At 44.0% G+C, this 24,443-nt stretch overlaps 2 protein-coding genes across 6 annotated transcripts in view; one reads left to right on the top strand and one right to left on the bottom strand.

Moving 5' to 3' along the window:
- The window catches only part of LOC139659074 (calcium/calmodulin-dependent protein kinase type II subunit gamma-like), a 69,397-nt gene extending 56,207 nt beyond the window's left edge, over positions 1-13,190 (top strand). For 3 of the 5 annotated variants that reach the window (XM_071537296.1, XM_071537295.1, XM_071537297.1), the window contains 6 exons: positions 1,620-1,664; positions 2,668-2,713; positions 6,917-6,992; positions 7,385-7,479; positions 7,913-8,164; positions 8,881-13,190. In XM_071537296.1, coding sequence (XP_071393397.1) covers positions 1,620-1,664; positions 2,668-2,713; positions 6,917-6,992; positions 7,385-7,479; positions 7,913-8,145 — 495 coding nt within the window. In that variant the 3' untranslated portion in view covers positions 8,146-8,164; positions 8,881-13,190. Of the gene's footprint in view, positions 1-1,619; positions 1,665-2,667; positions 2,723-4,644; positions 4,753-6,916; positions 6,993-7,384; positions 7,480-7,912; positions 8,165-8,880 lie in introns of all 5 variants that reach the window. The other 2 variants (XM_071537294.1, XM_071537293.1) reach the window with 1 other exon arrangement.
- A 5,736-nt stretch (positions 13,191-18,926) lies between these two features.
- Positions 18,927-24,443, bottom strand: part of ccdc88ab (coiled-coil domain containing 88Ab) — an 81,038-nt gene continuing 75,521 nt past the window's right edge. The window contains exons 32-37 of the mRNA XM_071537304.1: positions 23,950-24,186; positions 23,635-23,688; positions 22,311-22,397; positions 21,460-21,549; positions 20,218-20,498; positions 18,927-19,868 (exon numbers count right to left, since the gene is read on the bottom strand). Of these exons, the coding sequence (XP_071393405.1) occupies positions 18,927-19,868; positions 20,218-20,498; positions 21,460-21,549; positions 22,311-22,397; positions 23,635-23,688; positions 23,950-24,186 (1,691 nt within the window). The remainder of the gene's footprint in view (positions 19,869-20,217; positions 20,499-21,459; positions 21,550-22,310; positions 22,398-23,634; positions 23,689-23,949; positions 24,187-24,443) is intronic.

Here is a 24,443-nt window from a genome sequence, read left to right as displayed (position 1 = left end):
TTCTCTTTGAAGTAAGGCAGGGTTATTGCTATTTTATTGAAACTGGGCTTGGAAACTCAAAGCTTGTACCACTACCACAGCCTTTTACTAATTGTTATTAGAAATGTAAATAATGAGTACTTCTGGGTAAAACAGGAGCCGGAATGGGCGGGAAACTGAGAGATCCCAATTGTACTGAGGATGCAGCCCCTCTGTGTTCCTATCTTTAACTGGATTGAGCTCATGTCCCTAGTACAGTTCGGAATTGAACAAGACTTGCCCCAGGGTTGAAGGATGGTAGCAGGCGCCATGTCAAGAAACTCGTTCATAGTGACTCCAAACCTCCCCTCTCACCAGCTGGCTCAGTGGAACAGTCCATTGCATGGCCAGTTGCTTTTTCAGACAAGGGGAAAAGCATGGCGAGAGCATTGTGGGACCAGCCAGAAGCATGGGCAGTAATTGATAAACTATTGGGATACAGTGACGTAGAAATTGAACAAATGTCAATTGGTAAAGTTACAAGGATAAAACCCACAGTGATTGAGATTATTTAAATCTTTGAATCAAAATGGTCTTGTGGCTGACGACATCCCAGAAGACAGATTTCTATTCGGACTGCAATTAGTTTTATAGATTCTGTATCTTTTCTTTCAAAGTCCAACCTTGGATGGTCCTTGCAATGCATTCAGTCATCTTAATTCATCTGGATTTCTCCAAATAAATCTCGCAAACTGCTTTCTAGAGACAATGGGGCAAAGCATGAGGGTACACCAGCATGTATTGGCTCTATGCTGGTTAGCCACAGGCTGTCAATGCAAACTAACAAAACCAGGAAAATTACATACCAAACTACCCAAAAAGAAGTCCCAATGATTCTTTTTTTCCCTGACAAATACTTCTTTCTTTAGTGTAAATCCCCCCTAATTACATGTCAAAAGAAGGGGCTGCATTTTCCCATGTGCTAAAATTGTTGTCACCGGGTCTTCTATCCGATGCTGGTGGGGATGACAGGAGGGCTGAGTGTGTGGCTGGGCTACGTCAGTGTATTTTGGGTGGTTGGGCTGGGTGGGTGTTCAGAACAATGCGGCACTTGGAGCTCCACAACCGCTTTGCGATGAGTGTTTCTGTGGTATTTGTGCTGCAGCAAGGGCTAGGTTGAGGAGGGGGAGAGGTAGCACCCCACCCCCCCCGAAAAAACACCACATCCATCACCACCACACACACACTCACACATACAAACCTGCACAGAACCCTCCTCCTCAGTCAAAGCCCCACTGCTGAATATGCTACATCTACCTGTTCTAGGTGTTCTTTGCTGTCTTCATGCATTTTAAAGACCTTCTAAAACAATACCATCGGCCACAATGCAGTTGCTCTCTGCTACTCGAGCTAATGGGGAAGACAGACTGACTTTGTGTGCCTTGACTCCTCCAGTCATTCGTTGTATCACCCAGATCCTCCACAGCCTCTGTACTGTAGCTCTTGTGCTTCGCCTGTGCGTGTTTTGGTGTGCGCACATTCGTCTATATGTGTGTGTGTGTGTAGTAGTCATGGAATGCGTGGGTATTCCCTGGCATCTTCCCTGGTGCCCCCTCCCCATCCCTTCCCCGCATGGTAAAGTGTCTCCTACCTCCCCCCAGGAAGCCCAGACAACTGTTGTGCACAACCCAGCTGACGGCACCAAGGTAAGGCGCACCTTTTCCCACCACTAGCCACCAGCCACTACTAATGCTTGCAGGTAACCCGTGGAGGATTTTCTCTAAATATATATATCGCTGTCAAAACAGTTGTGACAACGGCCATCGACACTACATTCTGTAGCTAATGTGAGCTGCCTTCCGTCACCATATTTCATTATTTCCCCTCCTGATTACCAGAAGGGATTTCACAGGGGAATCGAGCCTCTTGGACTCGATTCGAAGCAGATCAACGCAGCTGCTGTTTGTAACGGGGATAGTTGAGGTTTTATATTTTTTGCCAGGGTCAGTTTGCATAAACATGGCTATTTTCACAGAGGTATATCAAAGAGAAAATCCTACACATAGCATCTTTAACACCAGCACATGCACACTAGCATACTATATCTTCAAATACTCACCCCGGCTATTACTAAAATAGAGCTGACCGCCACGCTGCTTGCAGTATCAAGTCAGGTTAGTGTACGAGCTTGCAGAAGACTAGTAAGTCGAGATATTCAAAGCTCCAAAGTGCGCAAATGCTGTTACAGTTTTCTTTAGATTGGCTCTTAGGGCTCTCACAAAGACATGGCACACTGGCACGCCTCTTCTGAAAGAACAGTTACACACTAACATGGTCTCACACAATACGCGGCACTAGGACTCCTTCCTTGGACAAGCGGTTACATGTGGTCAAATGTACTCACACCCTTTGTTCACGAGAAATGGGATTGCTTTGATGTGCGTGGCTCGCTGCTGTCCTGGCTGGTTTGTGCTCCTGGGAGGGAGTTGTCCACCCGTCCATCTGTCTGTCAGGCTGTCTGTGTGTCCATGTGGGGAAAGTGTCCAGAGCTTCCCAACCCCACCACACATGCGCATTTTTTAAAAATGTTGTCTTGCTATTTCTCTCCTTCTTCTATTATCTCTGTCTCTTGCTCTATCTCTTTCCACCCAATTCTCTCTCTCTCTATCCCCCTCTCTTCTTTTTTCCTCGACCCCTTTTTCTCGGCAGGGCTCCACAGAGAGCTGTAATAACATGGAAGAGGAGGAGATGAAAGGTAGGAAAGGTACTCGTCCAACTTTCACCTACTCTGCTTGCTTCCTTCACTTTATATTTTGATCAGGTACTTAGTCAGGTAGCTAGCTGTGTTGAATTGCAGATCAGACAGAGAAATATTGCCTGATTGATTTCCTCTCTCTCTTTATCTGAGATAATGCATGCCTTATGGGTGGGGGTTTCAGGAAGAACCGTTGTCAACTCTGTTGTTCCACTAGAAAAAGCTTAGATAAGGGTAGGGAAGTGTTGGAAAACATGGAAGACCAATAAGTGCTGTCGATGGATGACAGGCAAATGTCTTGACTATGAACATCAAGGGAAAGACAAAGGTGAAGAACATGCTTTTATTGTTGTCCATCTGCTGTGTAAGTGGCTTTAGCTAGAGTATCAAAGTAACAAAACGTCACAGGTCACAGGTTCACAGCCACTATGCCTATCCTGTTGAATTGTCCTTGAACAAGACACTGATTGCCTTCCTAGTCACTCACTGTAAGTTGCTCTGGACTTCCAGATGAATATAAACTATTCCAACTGTCAACATTCATAGGATAGACACTTGTACTACTCTTACTTCCATTAATCAAAACCCTGGACATGGAAACGTCTCATGTGAAGATGATATTTGTGGTTCTGTTGGGTTCCACCGTCACACTTACACTGCCAGGTTTGTAGGCATATATTTCCCACTGGGGCCATGCATGCTAAAAAATGTATGCACTCTAGGAATTTTATGGTGGATAAAAGCATCCATCAAATGGTATATGCAATAGTATGCTGTCCTGAGATGGAAGCACTTTCATTTGAAGTCCAGGTTGTATTCGAGAGTGGAGGGAAAGGCCTGAGAAATACCCAGAGGATCTGTGGGAGAAACCAAGCAGAATGTGACTGAGAGCAGCTCTAGGTGCACAGCGGACTGTGAGCAGGATGCACTTCTAAGGCTTTCTGTGTACTAAATATCTGAAGGGTCATATAGGATCCTATGAGTTTAGAGGTGGCACCTGTTAAGCTCACCATTGTTTACCATATGTGTGTGTGCGCACATGTATGTTTTGCAATCAGACACCACTTAAGCCCCTAATCACTCCTCCTCAGCCCAGGGATGAACCTAAGGGTTTATAAGTGAATGAACTAGGCCAGAGCTAGCTTTACATAAAGAAGTTAATCCTGTTTCTTCAGGCTGCTTTCCCTTGGTTTAGCAGCACTAGATCTCATAGTGGATCATCGCTGACATGGAATCGAGTGTCTCTTGTTCCTGCTTTCTCTCTCTCGCTCTTTTGGCTTCACACAAACGCTCCCAGGACCTTTCAACTCTCCCTGGATAAAACAGGGCCAGGGTCCTCCTCTAACACAAAACCACAGTAGTACTGGTCACTAGGATGGAGCACAGGTTGGTGGGCAGAAGAAGAAGAAAAGTGACCAAATGCCCCATATTCTGAGACAAAGTACCAACGATTCTATAGCTTTGAGTTTTGGATTTCCATGTGGCCTATGTGCACACGCATAAAGCTTCTAAAAAGGATATGAATGTGACTCGAGAAGTGTGTTCGCACATTGAGAGAGGTGTGAACAGCAGCGACAAGATAAGTGACAAGCGTAGATAGAGGAGATGACGCACACTTTTCTTTTTTCCAGTTTGTCTAACTTTCATTTTGTTTCTTACACTCTGGTGTGGTGTCTGACTTAACTGGCTTTGGCTGTGTGTGTGCGTGTGTGTGTGTGTGTGTGAGAGAGAGAGAGAGAGAGAGAGAGAGCGTTTACCTGGGCATGTTTTCTACCTCATTGTTATGTGTCAGTCTGCTATGTTTTAATGCTTAGGTATTATGCGCTGTGTTTTTGGTGATTTGAAATAGTCCTAGATTATAGCAACATGCTCTCACCCTTCACCTGTGTGTGTGTGTGTGTGTGTGTGTGTGTGTCTTGTGGCGGGGCCAGTGGCTGCATGCAGGGCTACTAGTGCAGACAGTGCAGTGGTAAGCCAGTGCAGTGCCACTGAGGAACAGACCCAGCAAGCCCCAACCCCTCACTGCCCACCACCCACCTGTAAGTTGGCAGCAGGTTTAACCGTCTCAGCTCTCAACTCTGACCTTTGTGTTCTTTCTTCTTACGCCTGCTTACAGTCCAAGATTCGGTCCAAGTCCGAACATTTGGGAATTAAAACCTCTTGCAAAAGAACATGCTACATTTTGGTGTTGAAAGGGCTCCACATGGTTCCAAATAAATAAAGAGTACATAAGAAATTGGACCCCCCCAAAAACCCTTACACAACTTACTGCAGTAGCTCTCCTCTGTCCTCCTTTGCTGCCATCTACTGGCCTCCACGCTCCACTACAGGCTGTGGTTACTGTTTATACTTGCTTGTGTTCATCTGTGACTGTGTTTGCGCATTTCAGTTGTTTTTAAATGTACACTACCAGTCAAAAGTTTGGACACACCTAATTGAATGTACTGTAATGTTTTTAATTATCTTAAAGCCATTTTGACCTAAAGGCTTATGCTGAAATGCTTGGAATTTGTTTCTTAGACAAATATAAATAGTGAAGTTGATGCCTATGTATGAATTTCTTTCCAAAGCCTTTGCCTTTCCATCAAGGCAAAGGGTGGCAACTTGAAAGAATCTAAAATATAAGATAGTTTTGATTTGTTTAACACTTTTTTGGTCACTCCATAATTCCATTTGTGCTATTTCATAGTTTGTATGTCTTTACTATTATTCTAAAATGTGGAAAATGGTAAAAATAAAGAAAAATGTGGTGTGTCCAAACTGGTACTGTACGTGCAGTAAATAATCTAAATTGCTCATTTCCCATAGTCACTTAATTGCAGTTCTTTGGAGTATAACCAGTGTTAAACAATGCTGTAATGAACAACTTGCCGGATATTACACTTAGAGTATAGAAAAATGGAGTAAAGTCTCCAGTATTGACTTTGTGTATACCTGAGCATAGACTAGTGATGTTCATGGCACCTCAGCTTGGCTAAAATATCATTTTATTTTACTGGGATGACTTGCATACTTGCCTGCAGCTGGCCCGCAGCAAGAGGCTGCTAGCGGCCCCCAAGTCCCCGTTGCTCGGGCTGGTTCAGCTCAGAGCTCCTGTCCTGAGCCGGAGCCTCTGTCAGCCCCCGCAGGCAGCAGCAACCTGCAGCAGAGTAAGTGCCAGCCAGGTTGTACAATGCTTGTACAATGGCTCCCAGAACAGTGTTCAGGGTGTCTAAAAATTGATCTTCCTTGTAAGTTTTCCTTCAACTTGTCGGCAGAAGGCTGTGGGGGAGTTGAAGAAAAAAAATCTTCTTGAGCTTTCCATTTTGGTCGTTTTTTTAAAGATTATATAAACACAGCGCTGTATTCAGACATCCTAGCTGGCTTTTCTGGGTCAACGGTATAAACATGTTCTATTGGGCCAGCTGCTGTAAGTTAGTTAAAAGGCTAACATAAACTTTTGCATATAGACAAACACCCATAAAGCCAGGTGGGTGCTGGTCTGTGCTGGTTCATTCTTCCTCCAGGATAATGAACTGGACGCTTATGCACAATCAGAGTGTGTGCATGCTGTTTGTACTTAATCTGCCGTGCGGTGTACTTCTACTATGGAAGATGTGTGAAAATTTCTTGACTTTTGATGCCTCGTTCTGTTAATTTTCGGTCTTTGCGTGTGGTTGGGTGCCTTTTCCCTCAGATGCAGCGCTTTTATTAGCTGTGTTGCTGTGGGTTTCATTGGTGTGAGTTTGTGTGTGTGTGTGCTCAGTCAAAGATGTCTGGAGTTGTCAGTTCAATAAAGTTCTCTTGGTTTGAAGTTCTTTGTTGTAGACATTTTAGGATCCAGTGGCAAAATGTTATGAAGAGACTCTTGGGCAACAGAAATACATATATAGTATATAGTGATGCTGTGTGTATATTTGTGTAACGTCAAGAGTGGAAAGTGGGGCGTATATTGTACAGCCGGACTTGAAAGGTCATTATTATGAGAGGTATTGCTTATGTGATGAACCTATTTCAAATGTCAGAGGTTCCAGCCAAGCAATCTAAAGCTATATACGCAGGTAGTAAGTCTAGGTGAAGCATGGGGAGTGGATTTTTGCATGTTCAACCTCCATCTCCAAGTGACTTTTCACTATCTTTAATCTCATTTGATTGTGTCTTTCCCCACCCTCCTCTCTCTCTCTCTCTCTTTCTCTCTCTGTTTCTGCTTCTCTCTGGTTTCAGCTCGTAAACAAGAGATCATAAAGATTACGGAGCAGCTGATCGAAGCCATCAACAACGGGGATTTTGAGGCTTACACGTAAGTTTGCATGTACAGCTTCAGCAATAAGCTCACTGTTTGTTTACCAGTGACACATTATCTTTTAATGGCCTTGTTTTTAGCTCTGTTGGCCTTTTCAAAGACTTACAGTCATCTATTACACAAGGAAGTGCTTTGTACTTAACTGATGTCATGCTAAGGAAGAAACTCATTACTAAGAATGCTATGTTTGACACTTGAGCTCAACACCGTGTTTGGCCTTTCCAACGCTTTGGAAGTCATGCCAGTTGTACAGCCGGTTAGCTCGGGTAACAAAAGCATCTCTGTAGCAGTCGATCCTCCTCACACTCCACTGCAGGATACAGTCTGAGGTCTGTGGCTAAAACAGAACAGCATAACAGTCCATTTGTGTTTGTGCTGTCCCATGACAGGAGAATCTGTGACCCCGGCCTGACTTCTTTTGAGCCGGAGGCCCTCGGAAACCTGGTGGAAGGCATGGATTTTCACAAGTTCTACTTTGAAAACTGTAAGCAGCTCACTGTTATCTGTCTCGCTATACTCTGGTCTTTTCTGGTTGAATAAAATCCACAGACGCACTCTACTAGTCCTTCACTGATAAGAGTGCAGTCTGAAATAACAGTCGTGCAATTATCAATGTAGAGAAATTGTTAATGAAAGCTGCACTTGGCTAGATTATTAAAGAATAACGCCTAATATCAGCCTAAATCACAAAGTGGGGCTGAAGTAGAGAAGAGCGTCCCATCCCCCCTAATTGAAACACTGTAGATTCACCCGATTTGCCCAAATGAAATTATGTACACTGATTCAGTATTGTCAAATTTGTTAACTTAGCCACGCATTGAGAAGTGGCAGCCACTTCTTGAGGAAAATAAATCAATGTGGATCCAGTTGACTGTTCAACTGCGGAGTTGAATCGATGCATATTTCCGTCTCCACAGTGCTGAGTAAAAACAGCAAGCCGGTGCACACCACCATCCTCAACCCCCATGTGCATCTGATCGGCGAGGACGCCGCCTGCATCGCCTACATCCGCCTGACGCAGTACATGGACAGCCAGGGCCGGCCGCGCTCCTGCCAGTCGGAGGAGACTCGCGTGTGGCACCGCCGTGACGCCAAATGGCTCAATGTGCACTTCCACTGCTCGGGAGCACCAGCTGCACCTCTGCAGTGAACCGCGAACCCAGGCCCAGGTACAGCAGGAGGGTTCTACCATGACAGTCTGTAGATTTATCCTGTGTGTAAAAGTCATAGGTCTCTGTAGGCTGTAGAGGCTCTTTGCACAAGTTACATGGATCTTCTGAGGATTTTTACTGTATAACATTTTCTTTTACAGCTGCAATATGCAACTTTTTGTCTTGAGGCAGCTAAGTGTATCATTAGTCCCGCCTTCTTCCCCATAAATTGGGCAAGTTCCCACCCCATCCGTCACTCATTTTGATGTCATCTAGCCTGAGGCAGAGATAACTGACATCCATAAACCCCAACAAGAAATTAACAATCTGTAATAAAACATAAAGCAATGCCGATGTTCGTCCGTGTTTTTGAACGGGTTTTGTCTGCTGCATGTTTAGCTTCGCTGTACTTTCTTTTTTTACCATTGTTGTTTTTGCTATGATTTCCCTGCCATGTGGCCACTAGCATCACATTGATAGCCACAACCCAGCTCACTGCTGGCCACGCCCATATGACACACACCCACACCAAATGGGATGCACCCAAAAACATCTCAAACATCACTGAAATGCCAATTTCAGACAAATGAGGGGGATTTAGGCATAAACACACAGGGTCACAGACAGAATATATCTGTCCTATTAATTTATTGTTATATTATTGTGAAAAAAGGTTGCATATTGCAGCATTAGAGACAACTCACGCGCTAACCATTGCATTCTTCCTTTCTCAGCTTTGCCTGAATTCTAAAGCTGTTTGGAGCATTTATTCTCCGCGGTCGGATTGGTGCCTGGAACCTGGCCGGGAAGAGGCCGCTTGGAAAGTTGTAAAAACACACAAGGGGGAAATATATATTACAATTTCAAAAAAATAAAATAAAAAGCATATTTCAAAAGCTGACCGACTGACCGACCACACCGACCAACACCAATCCAGTCCAACCCTAGCTAGACGTTGGGGGCCGGCTGATTGCAGTAGCCCCGCCCCTTCCTGCAGATGGTGCATGCTTCTGATGGCTACACAGGGGTGATGCTGTCCTGGTCCTTCTCTCCCATGGCCTTTCCCCCCCCCCATCTTTGTTTTGCCCACTGTCTGGAAAAGTATTCAAAAAAAAAAAAAAAATTGAAGTTATTAAGGAACTTTACACTTCACACACATAATGCATAGGATTGGGGCGTTAATTATAATATATGAAGAAAAATTTGATTTTTGTTTTGTTTTGTCTTCTTCAGAGAACAGAAGAGCACATACTTTAATTTTAGAAGTACTGTGTTTGTTTCTTTGTTTTACAGTTAACAGGTATATATGGGTAGGGGTGTTTTTTTTTTGGGCGGGGGGAAGGAGGGTGGAAATTGTAAGGAGCAACTAATCATTACCTACTATCAGAATTAAACACACCAAAGTGTAGACTCTAAACATCTGTAGACAATGTTGTAATGTATTAAACTTGATTGATTGGGGGGAGAAGGACAGGCGTTAACTGAAGTTACTGAAGGGACCTTTTTTTTTTAGTATTCTGATGTTATTGTTAAGCTCTTCGTTTTTATCCTGAATTATGTATTTTAAAGTATTTTGTGTTGGAAAAGGATAATTTTTAAACCATGGGGGACTTTATTTAATAGAACTGTGTATACATAGATATTTATATAGGAGAAAAGGGGAAACGATGCTTTACTTTCAGGGTTTAGGGAGGGGAGTTTAGCGTGAGTGTGTGGGTGTACGGCTCCATGCTTTTTTGTTTTTGTTTTTCTTTCTCTGCTTTGAGGTCCCAAGGTGTAAATACAAACACACACACACACATATATTCACACACTCTAACACACTCAAGGTCCCTGTGCTGCAGCCTTAGGGTTGAACCTCTCGTGAGCTTTAGACGCACGGTCCAGGCCGGCCCATCCTGAAGTTGCAGAAGGCCTCCATCCATCCATCCATCCATCCATCCGTCCCTCTGTGTTCTGCTTTGAACACTAGAGGGCGCTATCAGTTAACGCCTTCATCTCCCCTCCTCTCCCCCCCCCACTGTCTCATCTCTAAACTACCTACTCTGAAAGCATGGACACACTCTCTCACGCCAATCTTTTTTTTGTCGTTTCGTTTGTTTTGTACTTTGACGGAAGCATGTTTTATTTGAATTTAAGAAAGAAATCTATCTAATGGCCTGTACTGTTTTTGCACAGAAACTTGAGACTCGATGCTGTTGCGTTCGCTCTTCTTCTGACGGAGTGAACCTTTCTGCAACTTCAGGTTAAGCTTGCCCACTCCTTCTTCTTCTCCTCCTCCTCCTTCTTCCCTTCCACCCTGCACCCTACCTCCGCCCCGCTCCTTCACTCCTCCTCTCTCTCTCCTTCCTTCCTTCCTCGCCGCCTACTCTCTACATTTGTTACTATTGTGACCTCCGCTAACCAGCCCCATTACTGTCTTACTATCACCACTCCGAGTGACGATGATAAACATGTTGGTGATGATGATGATGATGTCACCCCTATGCCTGTCTCTTGTTCTGATTGTGTTCTTAAAATTTGTATATTGTCCGTCTTGGCTTGCTGTACTTCTGTGTGAAGTCCTGGCACTTAAAAAAAAAGCATGTTAAAAAGAGAATGCAGCTAAGGGGGAGGGACTGTGACTTGCTGGCCAGGGATTGGACGAGATGGAATGAGGAAGTGGGCTACGCTGGCTTCGAGGGCTTTGGGACCCGCGCTGATGGCAATCAATGGATTTGGTCCCTTTTGTCACGGTTTCTGTTGTAAATGTTGTAGTTGTTAGTATTTTAGTGTTGATATGATTATGGCTAACCTGAGTTGTTTATTTTAGCCGGACCTATAAAAAAAATGGGGGGTTAAAAGGAATGGAGGCTATGGCTGCCATGGCCTTTTTTTTACTGTGCCCATTATCCCCTTACACATGCACACACACAATACACACACATAGTGGAACACGCCGAGAGACAAAAACACACACACACACGCTACACCCATAGTTACAAATTGTATTGGAATGCACACCATCATATAAGCACATGCGCTCAAACATTCTCCCTTTAAAGAGGAAAAAACATATCTCTGTGTCAGTGGTTAAACTTTGGAACACTGTTTTTTCACTGTGTCGTAGAAACTTGTGAGTGTGTGTGAATTTGTACCACCGGATGGGTGAGGCTTGCTCTCTATCCCGACTCTGTGCTACGCTGCTCCATAGTAACTCATGTACCGTTTAGGCTGTTGCTGGTGGGCACCCAGAAGCTGAGAATATTTTCTGGATGATTCTTTGGGATCATCACATATCATGTCCAAGTATGTACACTGACAGAAAAAAAAAAACTGTTTTCCATCTAATATCGTGAGTCATATGTGAGCCCCACCCTACTGTATCAACCGCCTGTGCTTTTGAGTGCTGTGACATATCTGACATGCCATGAAACTGTGTTCCCCCACTTTTGCACCATGACGACGCGTTGTAAAACCAGTACTGAAACTATGTGATGTTTTTTATGGCTCTGAGTAGTTCTATTTGTGCTGTGGGCACCGGCCCGTCTGTCTGTTGATGCCACCAATTGGACAAGATGCTTTCGTTCATTGTGTGTGTGTGTTCACACAATCATGGGAATGTTCAAACGAAAGAGTACAATGCAGTTTACTTCAACTCCACAACAAGTTATACAAAAGGGAAGATAATCAATGAGGAAAAGAAGTGACCTGGGGGAAATATAACTTAGTCAGTGGCCAAAGTATTTGGACGGTTGGCTCAAGTGGAAATTTGCATTTTTGATCAAAAGATTAATATGAGGCCAAAATAAAGACTTATATGAGGATGTTGAGGGCAAAACAGTCTATTGATTCTTACAGTTTGCTCATGTTAAAACATGTTAGGAATAGGCAGCTTATGCAGTTAGCACACTCAACTGAACATGGGTACAAATAAGTAATTTGTTACATAAGATCATATGAATACTTTAAGTTTATAACCTATCAACATGCTTGTGAGTCTTTCTTTGAGACTTTTTTTTAATTTAATGCATCTCAATGTGACGTCAGTTGTTGGATAGATTGTCCTACAGTACTTTAACCATTCTGGAGAACATGACTCTGACTGACTTCTCCCTCTCCACTGTTACCCTTGTTATATAGATTTATACAACAGCAGGGCTGCTTAAACTAGATTCCTCTAGCCAGGAGTAACCCAGCTGCTGAATAGACTGTATGACTTCAGGCACTATGGAGAAGGGATTTTTTTTCAGCTGGTACACTAGCTGAGGGTCTGGACACTGAATCACTATTGAGTCCATCCTTTAATTCTTGAGTACTATAGAGCAGAGTCCCAGTTTAAAGCTGCAGTGTCAATGAGATCCACTGAACATGGAGTATTGGTGAGTCGCAAAATTCACACTATTGGACACAAGGAGAATGTGACCAAATCTAAACTTAAATTAACTTTACCTTGAATAATTTGTCATATTTAAAGTGTCACCACCTTAGTCCAGCGGAGCTGATTGCAACAACTACCTGCAAACAATTTTGCTTCATATTCACCTTTTGATTTGAAATAAAAATGTCTAGAGCAAAATTTCACTCCACTACTGGAATACCTTCGCAACTGACTAATATATGTGAGATTATAACAGTGACTGAGGGACAGAAAGAAAGCCTTGATATACTTAACAAAACAAATATTGAAAAAGGATAATTAAAAACCACAAACTTCAACAGCAACACTATATATGCAGTTTTACAAATGGAAGAAATATGCATGTCTACTTTCTGGTAATATTTTTCACTGTCTGTGTTTACTTGATTAAGAAATGGAAATCTATGTTACTTGCATCCTCAAGGTTAATGAAATGGCTCTGTCTCAAATATTGAAATCAAGTGATGTACCACATTAAAAAGCATAAAAGATTAGCAAAAGCCTTAGCTTGTATGTACCCCTTTATAAGTAAATTTATTGCATTGTAACCATATACTAAGGGGCTACATATGTCTATACTCTGAGTTTCATTTGGATGCTGGATTTTTGCATGACCATACAGTTAATAAAAATCATGAATTTAAAACTATCAAGTGTTTGTTTGAATGTTAGTTCATCATAGCTTTGTTATTATTGAAAAAAACTGAAGAGTATTTAATAAAAATAACATTTCAACACTGGTGTTTGTTTTCTCACTCTCCACAGCTTGCTGTCTGGTGCATGCGCTTCTCAAAATAGAATCCAGTGTTAAGGTTTACCAATATCTGCAGTTACCAATATCATAGTGTACCAATATGGGAAAGTAAAAAGACAATATTGATAGACTAAATCAGAGTGAGCCCTGCACCCAGGATGCATAAAGCACTGAGCCCTTGCCATTTCCATGTTCAAATACTAAAGGGAAGAAAATAATCTCATGTTTAATATATTTTTGTGTTTCATTGTATACTTCCATAGTGCCAATGCCGATTTATCTTAACTGCAGTGCCGACAGTCTCCACCAGGCACCGCAAGAGACCAAACAATCAAGACCAAACCCAAGGCTGAGCGGCACAGGAGCAAGTACCATCCATTGAACCCCAAACATTTACACCAGTCAATCTGACAGTGACACCTTTTTAGTATTAGATTCAATTTTCAGCTTCAGCCCTCAGTAAATGATGTTCAGTTGAGTAGTTGAAGATGTAAGGAAGGCATGTCGGAGAGGTTTTCTGACCTGACTTCATGGTGTGGTCATCCCTCCATCACTCCCAGGCAGGACAATGTGGAGCGATGGCTTGGACTTGGAATTTGATCCTGCACATGACGTTCAGAAATGATGGTTTACATCCACCGCTGACCCCATGAGACTCGGAGACATGAGCTACATTTACAGTGAACTCACTAGAATGCAACATTAACTAGATTGACTGAGAAGAAAATAGCTCCAACATCTAACTAGAAAAAAGAACCAGGACTACAAGTAATCAAGCTATATAAATTTAATTATACTGTAAAACCCTTACCAGATTACACTTTTGAAAAATATACTATTTTCTAACACTCATAAGATTACTCAGAACCATGTGAACTGAAAAGGGACATTTTATACAATTTGCAGCGGTGGTTGATACTGACTGTGTAGACCGTAAACTGGAAGAAACTGTCTTTTTAATATAGTTTTGGATACAAACTAATCCAACAGGAATTGAAAGTACTCAATGAAGTGCAACATTAAAAAGGTGCAAGAACTTGTTTTGCTTTGCACCATATCTGTTCCTTTTCGAACTGCGTGCAGGTTCCTCTCCTGTTTTGATTTTTTGTATTTACTTGGAACTTATTATTATTATTAACTGACAATTATATGCATCTGTCATACAATCAATTTGATTAATTGCATTATATAGACACACACTCCATCACTTCATCATGCGTAAGGCCTGTGTGTCCACCAACCTTTCAAAGTGCTTGAGATAAACAACAGACGAGGAAAAGAAGAACACAAAGGAGTCTTGATGAGTTTTAATCACATCAAATGGATTTATGTAAAAGTGGAAAAGGAAGCAAACACTGGGTCTTCGTCATCATCATCATCATGTTCATCACAGCAACATAAATCTGAATGTGGGCATGTTCTGTACACACCGGGCATGTTCCAGACCACCTATACTCCAGTCAGTTTCATGTACAGCTTTGCTAAGAGTGCCGCCTCAAGAGAGCAGATGGGAGTCGTACTGCGACAGCGTGATGTTAATGTAGTGTGTGTGTGGTTTAACGTGTAACACTTAGCTTTTCAGAGCAGGATGGAGGGCCGCTTTAACATCAGCCTTGCCTTTTAAAATGATAAATAATGAGATGATCCGGTGAAACTAGTCGGTGAAGTTCTACTAGCACTGCTACTCTGCAAGTTAACAATAACAGTAGGCTTATGTAGGGTTTTCTTCTGGGGTTTTTTCTGTAGTGGCATAACTCCTGGCAGCCAACTGTAATATAGGTGACCTGGAACGCTCCCATAATCATCAGTCTCTTCTCTCGCATCACACAACCTCCACTTAATGATTGGCAGTCAATGGATGCCAATCACACAGCTGGCATGGCTTCCCGTCCAAGTCATTTTGGCATCCTAACGACAAAAAAAAACAAAAACAAAAACTCACAAAACATCGTCCTCCTTTTTGATTGGACAAAGGGAAGTGGGGTGATTGGCTGATTGATTGCTCCATGCAGATTGTGATTAGTCAGTCTGTTGGTAGGTTGGTTGGTTGACTTGGTTACTGTAGTTGTTTGTGTTGACATGCTTTGAAATGGTTATGTTGGTCCAAGCCTGACTGAATGTCTTAAAAGCCGGCCCTCTGCTTGTTTTCTGCGATACAGATGTTGTCGTTGCTTGTGCATGCTGCCCCATTTACAAAAAGAAGACATTTTTTTTATCATCATCGTCGTCAAATGGCAGAGGGCAAAAGGTCCAGCTGATTTTGAAGTCGCTCAGAGGATCCAAAATGGAGTCCTCAGGGTCTGGGTTAAGATCGCCCTTTTGGCTATGTGTGATCGTTGGCACTGTAATCTTAGTCTGTCGAGAGACTAGTGCACATCTAGCAGTCCGTCACACCAAAGGACACATGGCAGTGCAATCTGCCACAGCAGTCCCTCATAGAAAAAAAGTCTCACCGCCACATTTTTAGAGAGTATTTTTCTGTTGTTTCCTTGATTCAAGGAAGAAAAACAAAACAGAGAAGGAAGTCACTTTTCTCTACTGAAGTGTCCTGGGTTAAAAAAACAAAAAAAACAAAAATAAAAACAAGAAAAAGGAACTGAGATATACAATCTTTTCTCACTGTAGACGGTCTCAGCAGATTAACTCTACTAGGCTTCAGACACACAGCTCCAAGGTCACTTTTCTCTCTGAGTCCCAGGCAGGCAGAGAAGAGTGGAAAGATTAAGAGAAGAAGGAAAAAAAGAAAAAGATTAGAAAGACGAAGGTGAAATAAAGAGAAAACAGAAAGGCAGACAAAGACAAGGAGAAGACAATATAGATCAGACAGAAAGAAAGAAATAGACAGAAAGAAAGAAAGAAAGAAAGAAGAAGTGAAAAGAGAAGAAGAAAAAAGGTTAAAAGTCAGAAATGGCATCAGTAAAGACAGACAGAAAGACAGCCAGTCAAGTACAGGAGGACACAGAGGAAAGCAGCCAGCCGGACTCTACATGCATTGCCAGGAGGAGAAACGGAGGGAAGGATTTCAATGCCACACCGAAGCCATGCAGTACTGCGGCAACAATAAGCAACCTGAAACAGCAACAGGGACTACTTTGGGTTTTTTTTTCCCCCAGTGGAGAACACTTAAGGAACCGTCACCATAACTGACAACACACGGAGCGCTGTGAAGGGAAGGAAGCGATGTGCTGCTGTAGGACTTCATTGCGTCACAGCCGGGGGATTGGGGCACAAACAGGCATTTACACATAAATTTGGTAAAAAAAAAAAAAAAAATCCCCATATGCCATGCAGACCAGGGTCCAGTCAAGCTCCGTGAACGGGCGTTTGGCACCGCAGGGACAGTGGGGCGTTGGACGGGAGAGGAGGCCGAGGAGGAGGGAGGGGTAACAGCTTAGAGAAGCAAGGGAAGCAAGTGCAGGCCAGGATGGACGACATCTGTCACACCATATTTGAGGTTCCCATGGAGACAAGACATCCCCCCCCCCTCCCCGTCCCTCCCGCTCTCTCCCTTTCCGCCAGACTCTTGCAGAGCAGCGCTCACTCACCACGCGCTCACAGCATGGTAGCAGACAGACGGGGGGTGGGGGGGCGGGGTTTAGGAGCTTTGCTGCGGCTCCCCGCTCCTGCTTTTAGACTTTCTGCCCTCCACATCTGTAGGACAAAGGCAATGCTTACGTTACAGTTACATCTGGAGGCATTACACGCTGCAAAGAAGGTTCAGGGTTTCAGTTACTGCAAACCTGCATATGCTGTAGGTTAAGATAAATACAATAAAGCAATTTCAAAACAGCGACTATAGAAAACAAAAGCAGAAATAAATAAGAGTCTAGACTAGAGCATGACACTACTACTTCTGGCGTTGGCGCATAAAGCAGTGCTTGTCTTTGAATATAACTTAATAATGCTTAGAACAATCTGTACAAGATCTTGTCAGTTTAAAATACATAAAGTAATCAAATATTATCCATTCTGAAGTTGCGGTGCGTAGGCATAAGAATATAAAAGTTTCCAGATCCCCAATGAAATTCTGTTTGCTTCATTCCCAAAATAATCTGAGCATTGTATCAACTTCTCAACTTGCTTTATTGACTCACTATTTCACTAACTCTACCCAGGAGTGTCTAATACTAAAGAAAAAATCCACCATTCCATATTCCTTCCTTCTGTCAACATCCACTTCTCCAACTATAGCTGTCCCTCAGATCATTTTGAGAATGAAGCCTTTTCATTTTGTCAACAGCCCATTCACTCAGTAAGATCCACCAGATCCACACATCCCCAGAACATAATAATTAGTTCAAGGTATATAAAAGAAAATGATACAGAAAAAGGTGTCAAATGCACAAAAACAAACACAGAAAACACCGTCAATAGAAAAACAAAAAGATGATAACCATTTTGATCACAGCAATCAAAATGAGCGGTTCGGATCGGACCAAGACACAATAAAGCCATGCAATTTAGTGGATAATGCACTGATAATACAGCAGAATTAGGTGCAACGCACTGTGAAAAACACAGAATTTCCCCAAATATCAAAACACCAAAACAAAGAGAAAGCGGGAGGTGGATCTATTATCTGACACATTGATAGATGGTTAAAACTGGTTTTGTGATGGATACCTTGGCAGCATGAATTTTGCTTTTTGTTTTGTTTAGTACTTGACATTTTTCTTCAAATGGCTGTTGCCATGATGTGGGGAAAATTTTCTGTATTAGCTCTTTGGTTAACCACAAAACAGCTTGTTAACATTCCTAACTGAAATCACTGGGTATGTTATCCACAAGGTACGTCATTAGCTTGCATTGGTATCAGTGAAAAATGCTAAGAAATGCCGAAAAGCTATTTTGGTGGGAACCTGAACAAAAAATGTAGAAACTTTTTCCCCATAATGTGGCAAGGCTGTCACAAAAATAACAGACTAAATATCAAAATGTCAAGTGATCCCTTTAAAGATAGTGTTCAGTCCTATGAAGCCTAGACCAACTCCCTAAATAGATCTTTTATTGGCTGTTCAGCCACTTCCACAGACAGGAGCTACCACGAGATTTGGCCCACAATCCTCCTTTCTCTGTCAAATCCCACTCCTTTCTTTACTCAGCAGACAGCTATTTCTGACATTAAGAGATTCTGTTGTCATCAGTTGCTTTTTATGGATCCGAATGACAGTATCACTGACTCTGCAATGATTTCCGCTTACTGCTTATTTCAGATTGAAGCTATAAACAGATATAAAACTAAGCCTTAACTGCCATGCATAAATCCAATACTGCAGATAATAGTCTTGTACAGTGTTAGCCAGCAAAACAGGAGATTTGATGAGGAAATAACAACATGATGAAGGCTGTTGGACGGTAGAACATTCATGAAAGTAAAGTCCCACCACAGAGAACAGAGCAGGACAGAACAGCAGGTGGGGAAGTGACCAAAAAAAAAAAAAAAAAACGTGATTCACCAATCAGCACCATGGCAAACAGAAAAGAACGGAATAGCACAGAGAGATAGATAGTGCTCTGATAAATACATGCAGAGGAGGAGGAGTCCAGTCGTTTATCCATCCTTTCATTCTCCCCTCTTACTCAAGTCTCTGGTAAATAGATCAGCAAGCCAGACTCTCCCTTGCCATTCACACACACCCATACTCATACCACAGGGATTGGTTGTCCTCTGGGCTAAGTGGAGGTGATTGGTCCGAATCGATCACATGATTAGGATCAACGCCCTCGTTATACTCTTTCTGATTGGCTGGGTCAGATCTCATCTGGCCGTTTGATTGGCTATGAGGGGTCTGGGATTGGGCGGGAGTGTGGTTGGGGTTAGGATGAGGGTGCGTTTTATTCACAACAGGGGGCCCACTGATGTTGCTGACTAGAGTGGGGTTAAGAGACAGGAAGGGGAGGTTTTTGCCCGCTGACTCACTAAAGATGGAGTCCATGAACACTGACTCTACGGTGAATGAGGGGCCAAGGAAAGACTCGAGGGTGGAGAGGTCTGGGTCCTCCAGGCTATGGCAGGGCAAGCTGACTGACTTGGGCAGGGGGGCCGAGGCGGTGGGGTTTCCCTTTGAGCGGCTAGGCTCGGGGTCGAAGGCAGTGCTGTTGGGGTGGTACTCACTGGGGGTCGGCTGGGGGCGTGCCCCGGCCTTGGTGGAGGCGACGGGAGGGGAGGCGTCCACAGACACGGGCTGCCGGTTGTCCTTGGACAGCAGGTCGTGGATGCTGGTGCGGCGCGTGGTTCCCTCAGCGGTGGAGATGACGCTGCTGGCCCGGGGCAGAGTGGAGGAAGCCGAGTCCAGGCGTTCAGAGACGGACGTGGCTTTGCCCTGCGAGGACAGGCTGGGCCGCACCTGGACCGAGCCGCGCACACGAGTGCTCTCCGCCTTCCGCAGGGTCGGGCGCCCCGGCTGTCCGGCGGATCTCGGGGGGCGGTCCGAGCTGACCGGAGCGGCTTTCCCACTGGCTGAGCGCAAGATGCCCCGCCCCTTTGAGGAAGGGCGCTCCTTCTGCACATGCTCAGAGGAAGTGGAGAGGCGGGGAGAGTCTACAGTGAGGTTCTCCTGGCTGCCGGACTAGAGATGAGAGAACAAAGAGCAAGAACTGTAATAAAACAGTACAATCACAAACAATGGAAGACTTCACACATTCTTTTTAGATTAAATGAAACCTTAATCCCATGGGGAGATTGGCTTGTTGCTTTTAAATTACTTTTTTTTTTTTTTACTGGAAATGTAAGTTATTTATGGGCTGAGCAGGTTTCATAACCCTAAGGCCAGTGAAAGCACTTCAAAACCAATTGTATAGTTTCAAAAAAGCCTGGTCATCACTTTCATTTCCATAAAAGTTGGATTTATCCGGAGGTTTCCATCCAACAGCAATGACACAATACATCACGTAATAATATTGGAGTTGGGACCTCACCTCAGCGGGGTCGATGCCCTCGTCCAGGAACTGTTGGAGGGAGAGCACCTCGTTGCCCAGGGACCCCGTCTTCCTGATCTGGGCCTGTGCGGCGCTGCCTGCGGCAGCGGACGGGTCCAGGGACCTGCGCAGCTGCAGCGGGCTCTGATGGGAGGAGCGCGAGGAGGCCGGCTGCTGGACGGGGCTGCTGCCGCTGCTGGACCACACCTCCTGGTCCAGGCTGAGGCTGAACTCACCACTGCTCTCGCTGTGGGGCCTGCTGAGACTGCCATTCAACGTGCCTGAGGGAGGACAGGAGAAAACAAACAAAATCAGCAAGACAGTAAAGTTTAAAGGGACATTAAGTAATCTATCACTTTTATCAACCTCTATTGGCAACTGGTAGTAATTGCAACTGCATTGACAACACTTATCTCCCCCTACAATAGTCACATTTTCACTACAGAGACGAGTAAGCTAGCTAATTACAGCAGAGATACAACAGAAACACCTGGTGAAGGTTAATAGATTAGGATGCAAAATACTGTAATAATAATTCTGCTCTGTCATTCGATTGTTTGGCTTGAGAACGAAGCTTAATAAGCCTTCAAAGCTGAAATGTCTTGTGGCGCTGGTCGCTCCCTTGTAGCACTGTCCTCCATCGCTGAAGACAAGAAAATCTTGAAATTGCAATGGGTGGTGTATTTTTATTCAAAATGGAAAGTGAGTTTTGAAAGCCAGAAATCTCAGCACCAGGCAAAATAATCACTGAATCACTGCCATTGATCAACAACCCTATTGACCCCCCGCAGATATATGATGGTTGTTTTTGTGCTATGAGAAAATTGTACAGGGATGTCTCTCTATGTGCCTGAATAGAAACAGACATAAAATGCAGTTCACAGTCAGACTCTGGAGGCTAATCACAGCGCTATAAGGGAGTAACCCTAATATATTGACTTGGAATGAGCATTTCTTTTGAATTTGTACATATATATAACAAACCTGAAACCCCCTAACCAGAGAGAAAAGATCAACCGTAAACTTAATGTCAGGAAAAAACAACTTTATCCCATTGTCAAAGGAGAACACATTAAAGGTACAAACAAAGGCATGTGAGGAATTCAGGGGTAGAAAGGGAGCAAGAGAAGACAGGTGGAGTAGTTAGAGGACAGGAGAGGAGGAGAGGATAGGGGAAGGGAAGGGAAAGGAAGGGAAGGGAAGGGAAGGGAAGGGAAGGGATTATAGGAGGGGAGAGCGTACCTTTGCCCTCCAGAGGAGAGGTGAGGTGGGAGTTATTGTTACTATTACTACTGGTGGTCCTGTTGCTATGGAGACTGGAGGGTCTGGAGGCTGGGCAAGGGACAAGAGGGAACACATACACACACACACACACACACACTATTAGGATATACACTTACATGTATACACACATACACGCACTAACACGTAGCCAAACCCGCAGACTGGTGCAAGCTAACAGTTTGACAGAGCAAACCCTGCTGGGGCAGCAGATGGCACATGCCAGGCAGAGAGGCAGGAGGGGTGGCACAGAGCCAGGACACAGCCCCAATATGTCCAGTCACAAATACACAAAGAAATTACTGACACAGAGGGCAGGGAACCTTACAGTCAAGGACCAATCCACCTTAAAGAAAAGAGGCAACTGGGAGGCTTAAAGGGGAGCAGCAGGCAGCCTTAAACAATGAAGACTATATTATCAAGGATGGCAGACAAAAGAAAAGGAAGAAGGGGATTAAAATGGGGAGGTAACATTTGTGTGGTTAAGGTGTGGAGGAGAGGAGAGGAGAGGAGAGGAGAGGAGAGGAGGATCCCGATGTGAGGATAGGAAGGGAAATACTGGATATGGTTTGCTGGTGACAAGTGACCTTGATAGTGAGCTTGATCTTGATTGTGTTTGCATCAGGGAAAACTTGCGGTGTTGGTAACCAGTGACCGTGAAAATATTTCATGCTGGTTTTCCAGACATGTTTGACACTATATTCTGGATCAGATTTTAAAATGAACCTTTATCCCTATTGAAGATCTTATGTCTAGGAAACCAGCCCATTGTGGCCCAGACTGGGATTCAGTGCCAAGTAGGAGTCACTTACTACAGATGCTACAGGGCACTTGGCACATAGTGCTCAGCTCGACAGGGGAGGGACACAGAGCCAGAGCACTGCTATACACCTGCAGGCCTGACAGGCACACACACACCCACAATGCAACACACATGAAACATGGTATGTACGTTTCGTGTGGGATGTGCCCGGAGTACCAAGTGCCAACTTTTTGCACCTGAGCCCACTGGACCATGATATGGTAATTCTGATGTTGTTAGGAAGAGTTGGATTATATCAGCACAGAAATGCTAAGAACAAATGTTGTGGCAGCCGTTGAAGCCACTGTGTATCTAGGAACTACCAGACATAATACTGTGCAAAACAACATCTCTAGAATGGGTCTTAATGGTTGACACATCATTTTCAGGTAATTTCAGTGTGTGTGTGTGTGTGTGTGTGTGTGTGTGTGTTTGAGTGAGAGTGGTAGGCCATTTCCTCCAGCCATTACAGAAAGGGTACAGTGGAATGGGCCTAATGGACTGGACTCTTAAAACAATGGACAGCATTTTATGAGGGCATTCTGGGAACTCATCAGCTAAGTAGAATCTAGGTTTGGCATTAATGCTTCACCTACTCCTTTCGTTCGCTATTCTACGTTCCCAAGGAGCACCAGTTTATTGACAATAGGTTACATATTTTGATGCAAAGTCTTGTCAAGAAAGTAGAGAGATTAGAGAATGGAGTAAGCAGGCAGACTTTGACAGCCTCAGAAACATGGTTAGGTACAGTATGATATTGGCTTTGCAGAAATGATCCGCTAACATTAGTCTGCATTAGTCTAATGTGTTATTGTCAGCAGGATAAAGGCATAGAATTCATTTAGGCTAATAAAAACACTAATGACAAGAAAAAACTGAGAGAAATGGGGTGCTAGCTTAAATGCTAGCAATGCATGCTAGTAGGCCTGTAGCTGTTCAACTGGGTCATCTACATTAGAGTGGCACAGGACTGATGAATAGTTGCCTGGCCACAGATTAACTGGCCTGGATAACATCCTAAAGCCTGGAATAGAGTCAATCCTACTTTTTCTCTCTCTCTCCCTCTCTCTCTCTTGCTCTCCTTGACTAAAAATGTGTTCCCAACTGTAGATCAGGCTTAATCGAAGTGCGGGAAGGCAGCCCAAAGATTAGCAGGACGGGGCTGCTGAGGACATGACCTGCTTTTTGGGCAAGTCAGTCTTTTCTCATTCCTCCGCTGCACTGCCTTCTGATTCCCAGCTCTCCCTGACAGACTGCTGCGATTACCCATCGCTTCCCTTGCCACTTGACACATCTACTCCTTGATGTTGATGTCATGTCACATCGTGTCTTACCTTGAACTCTGGGGTCTTCTGAGGAGCCTGCCACATCCTCACAGGAGGCGTTATCTGTGGAGACACAGAAGAGAGTGATGTCACTAGGAAGAGGAAAGGTAATTGCCTGCTGATTTGACTCTGGTTTGAAGTTTCATCAACCACATCAATTGTCAATAAAATTAATATAAATTTACCAAATGCCAAACATTTTTGTGGAACCAATTCTGAAATAAGGCCAGTGAAGCCAACAAAGGTAAATACGAGCCGATAATGTCAGTGTCTTGATATACCTGTCTGGCCCCGTTTACACACAAACAAAACCCGCGCCCTAACCTTTGACCCGAAGCCGGTGCTTGGCCCTGCTATGGCTGGCAGTGGGCAGGGTGAGGGCGGCGCAGTCGATGGCGTTGGTGGAAAAGGCTAGCTCCTTCATGCGCTGCCCGCTGCGCCCGCTGGTGCCCGTCATGCCGGCCTCGCCGGCCTCAGCTCCGTCTAGGTTCTCGGTGCTGCCCGCCCACTGAGCCCCTGGACCCCCCGCCACCGCCATGCTCTGCAGCAGGTCGTTCATGGCTGGATGGATGGGCGGAGGGATGGAATGGAGAAAGGTACTTTAGATTGCATTTTATTTAACCTGAAGACATGGCCCAGCCTCATGTAGCCAAATAGATTCATGGACCTCCATACACCTTACACATTATGAATTGTTTGCTTTAACTTAATGTCACTGAGCCCTTCTGCGGCCATTTTGCATCCCCCTTAGTCATAATCGCTTGGGGATGCAAAATGGCCCAAATGAAAGCAATGCATTTGCAAGAAGCCCTACAGTA

The sequence above is a fragment of the Centroberyx affinis genome, unplaced genomic scaffold, assembly GCF_046629955.1.
Source record: "Centroberyx affinis isolate AG114_WGS23_722 - 3 ecotype Tasmania unplaced genomic scaffold, CSIRO-AGI_Caff_v1 ptg003015l_1, whole genome shotgun sequence".
Classification (NCBI taxonomy): Eukaryota; Metazoa; Chordata; class Actinopteri; order Beryciformes; family Berycidae; genus Centroberyx; species Centroberyx affinis.
The sequence above is the reverse complement of the archived record's forward strand: the minus strand, read 5'-3'. Positions and strand labels throughout refer to the sequence as shown.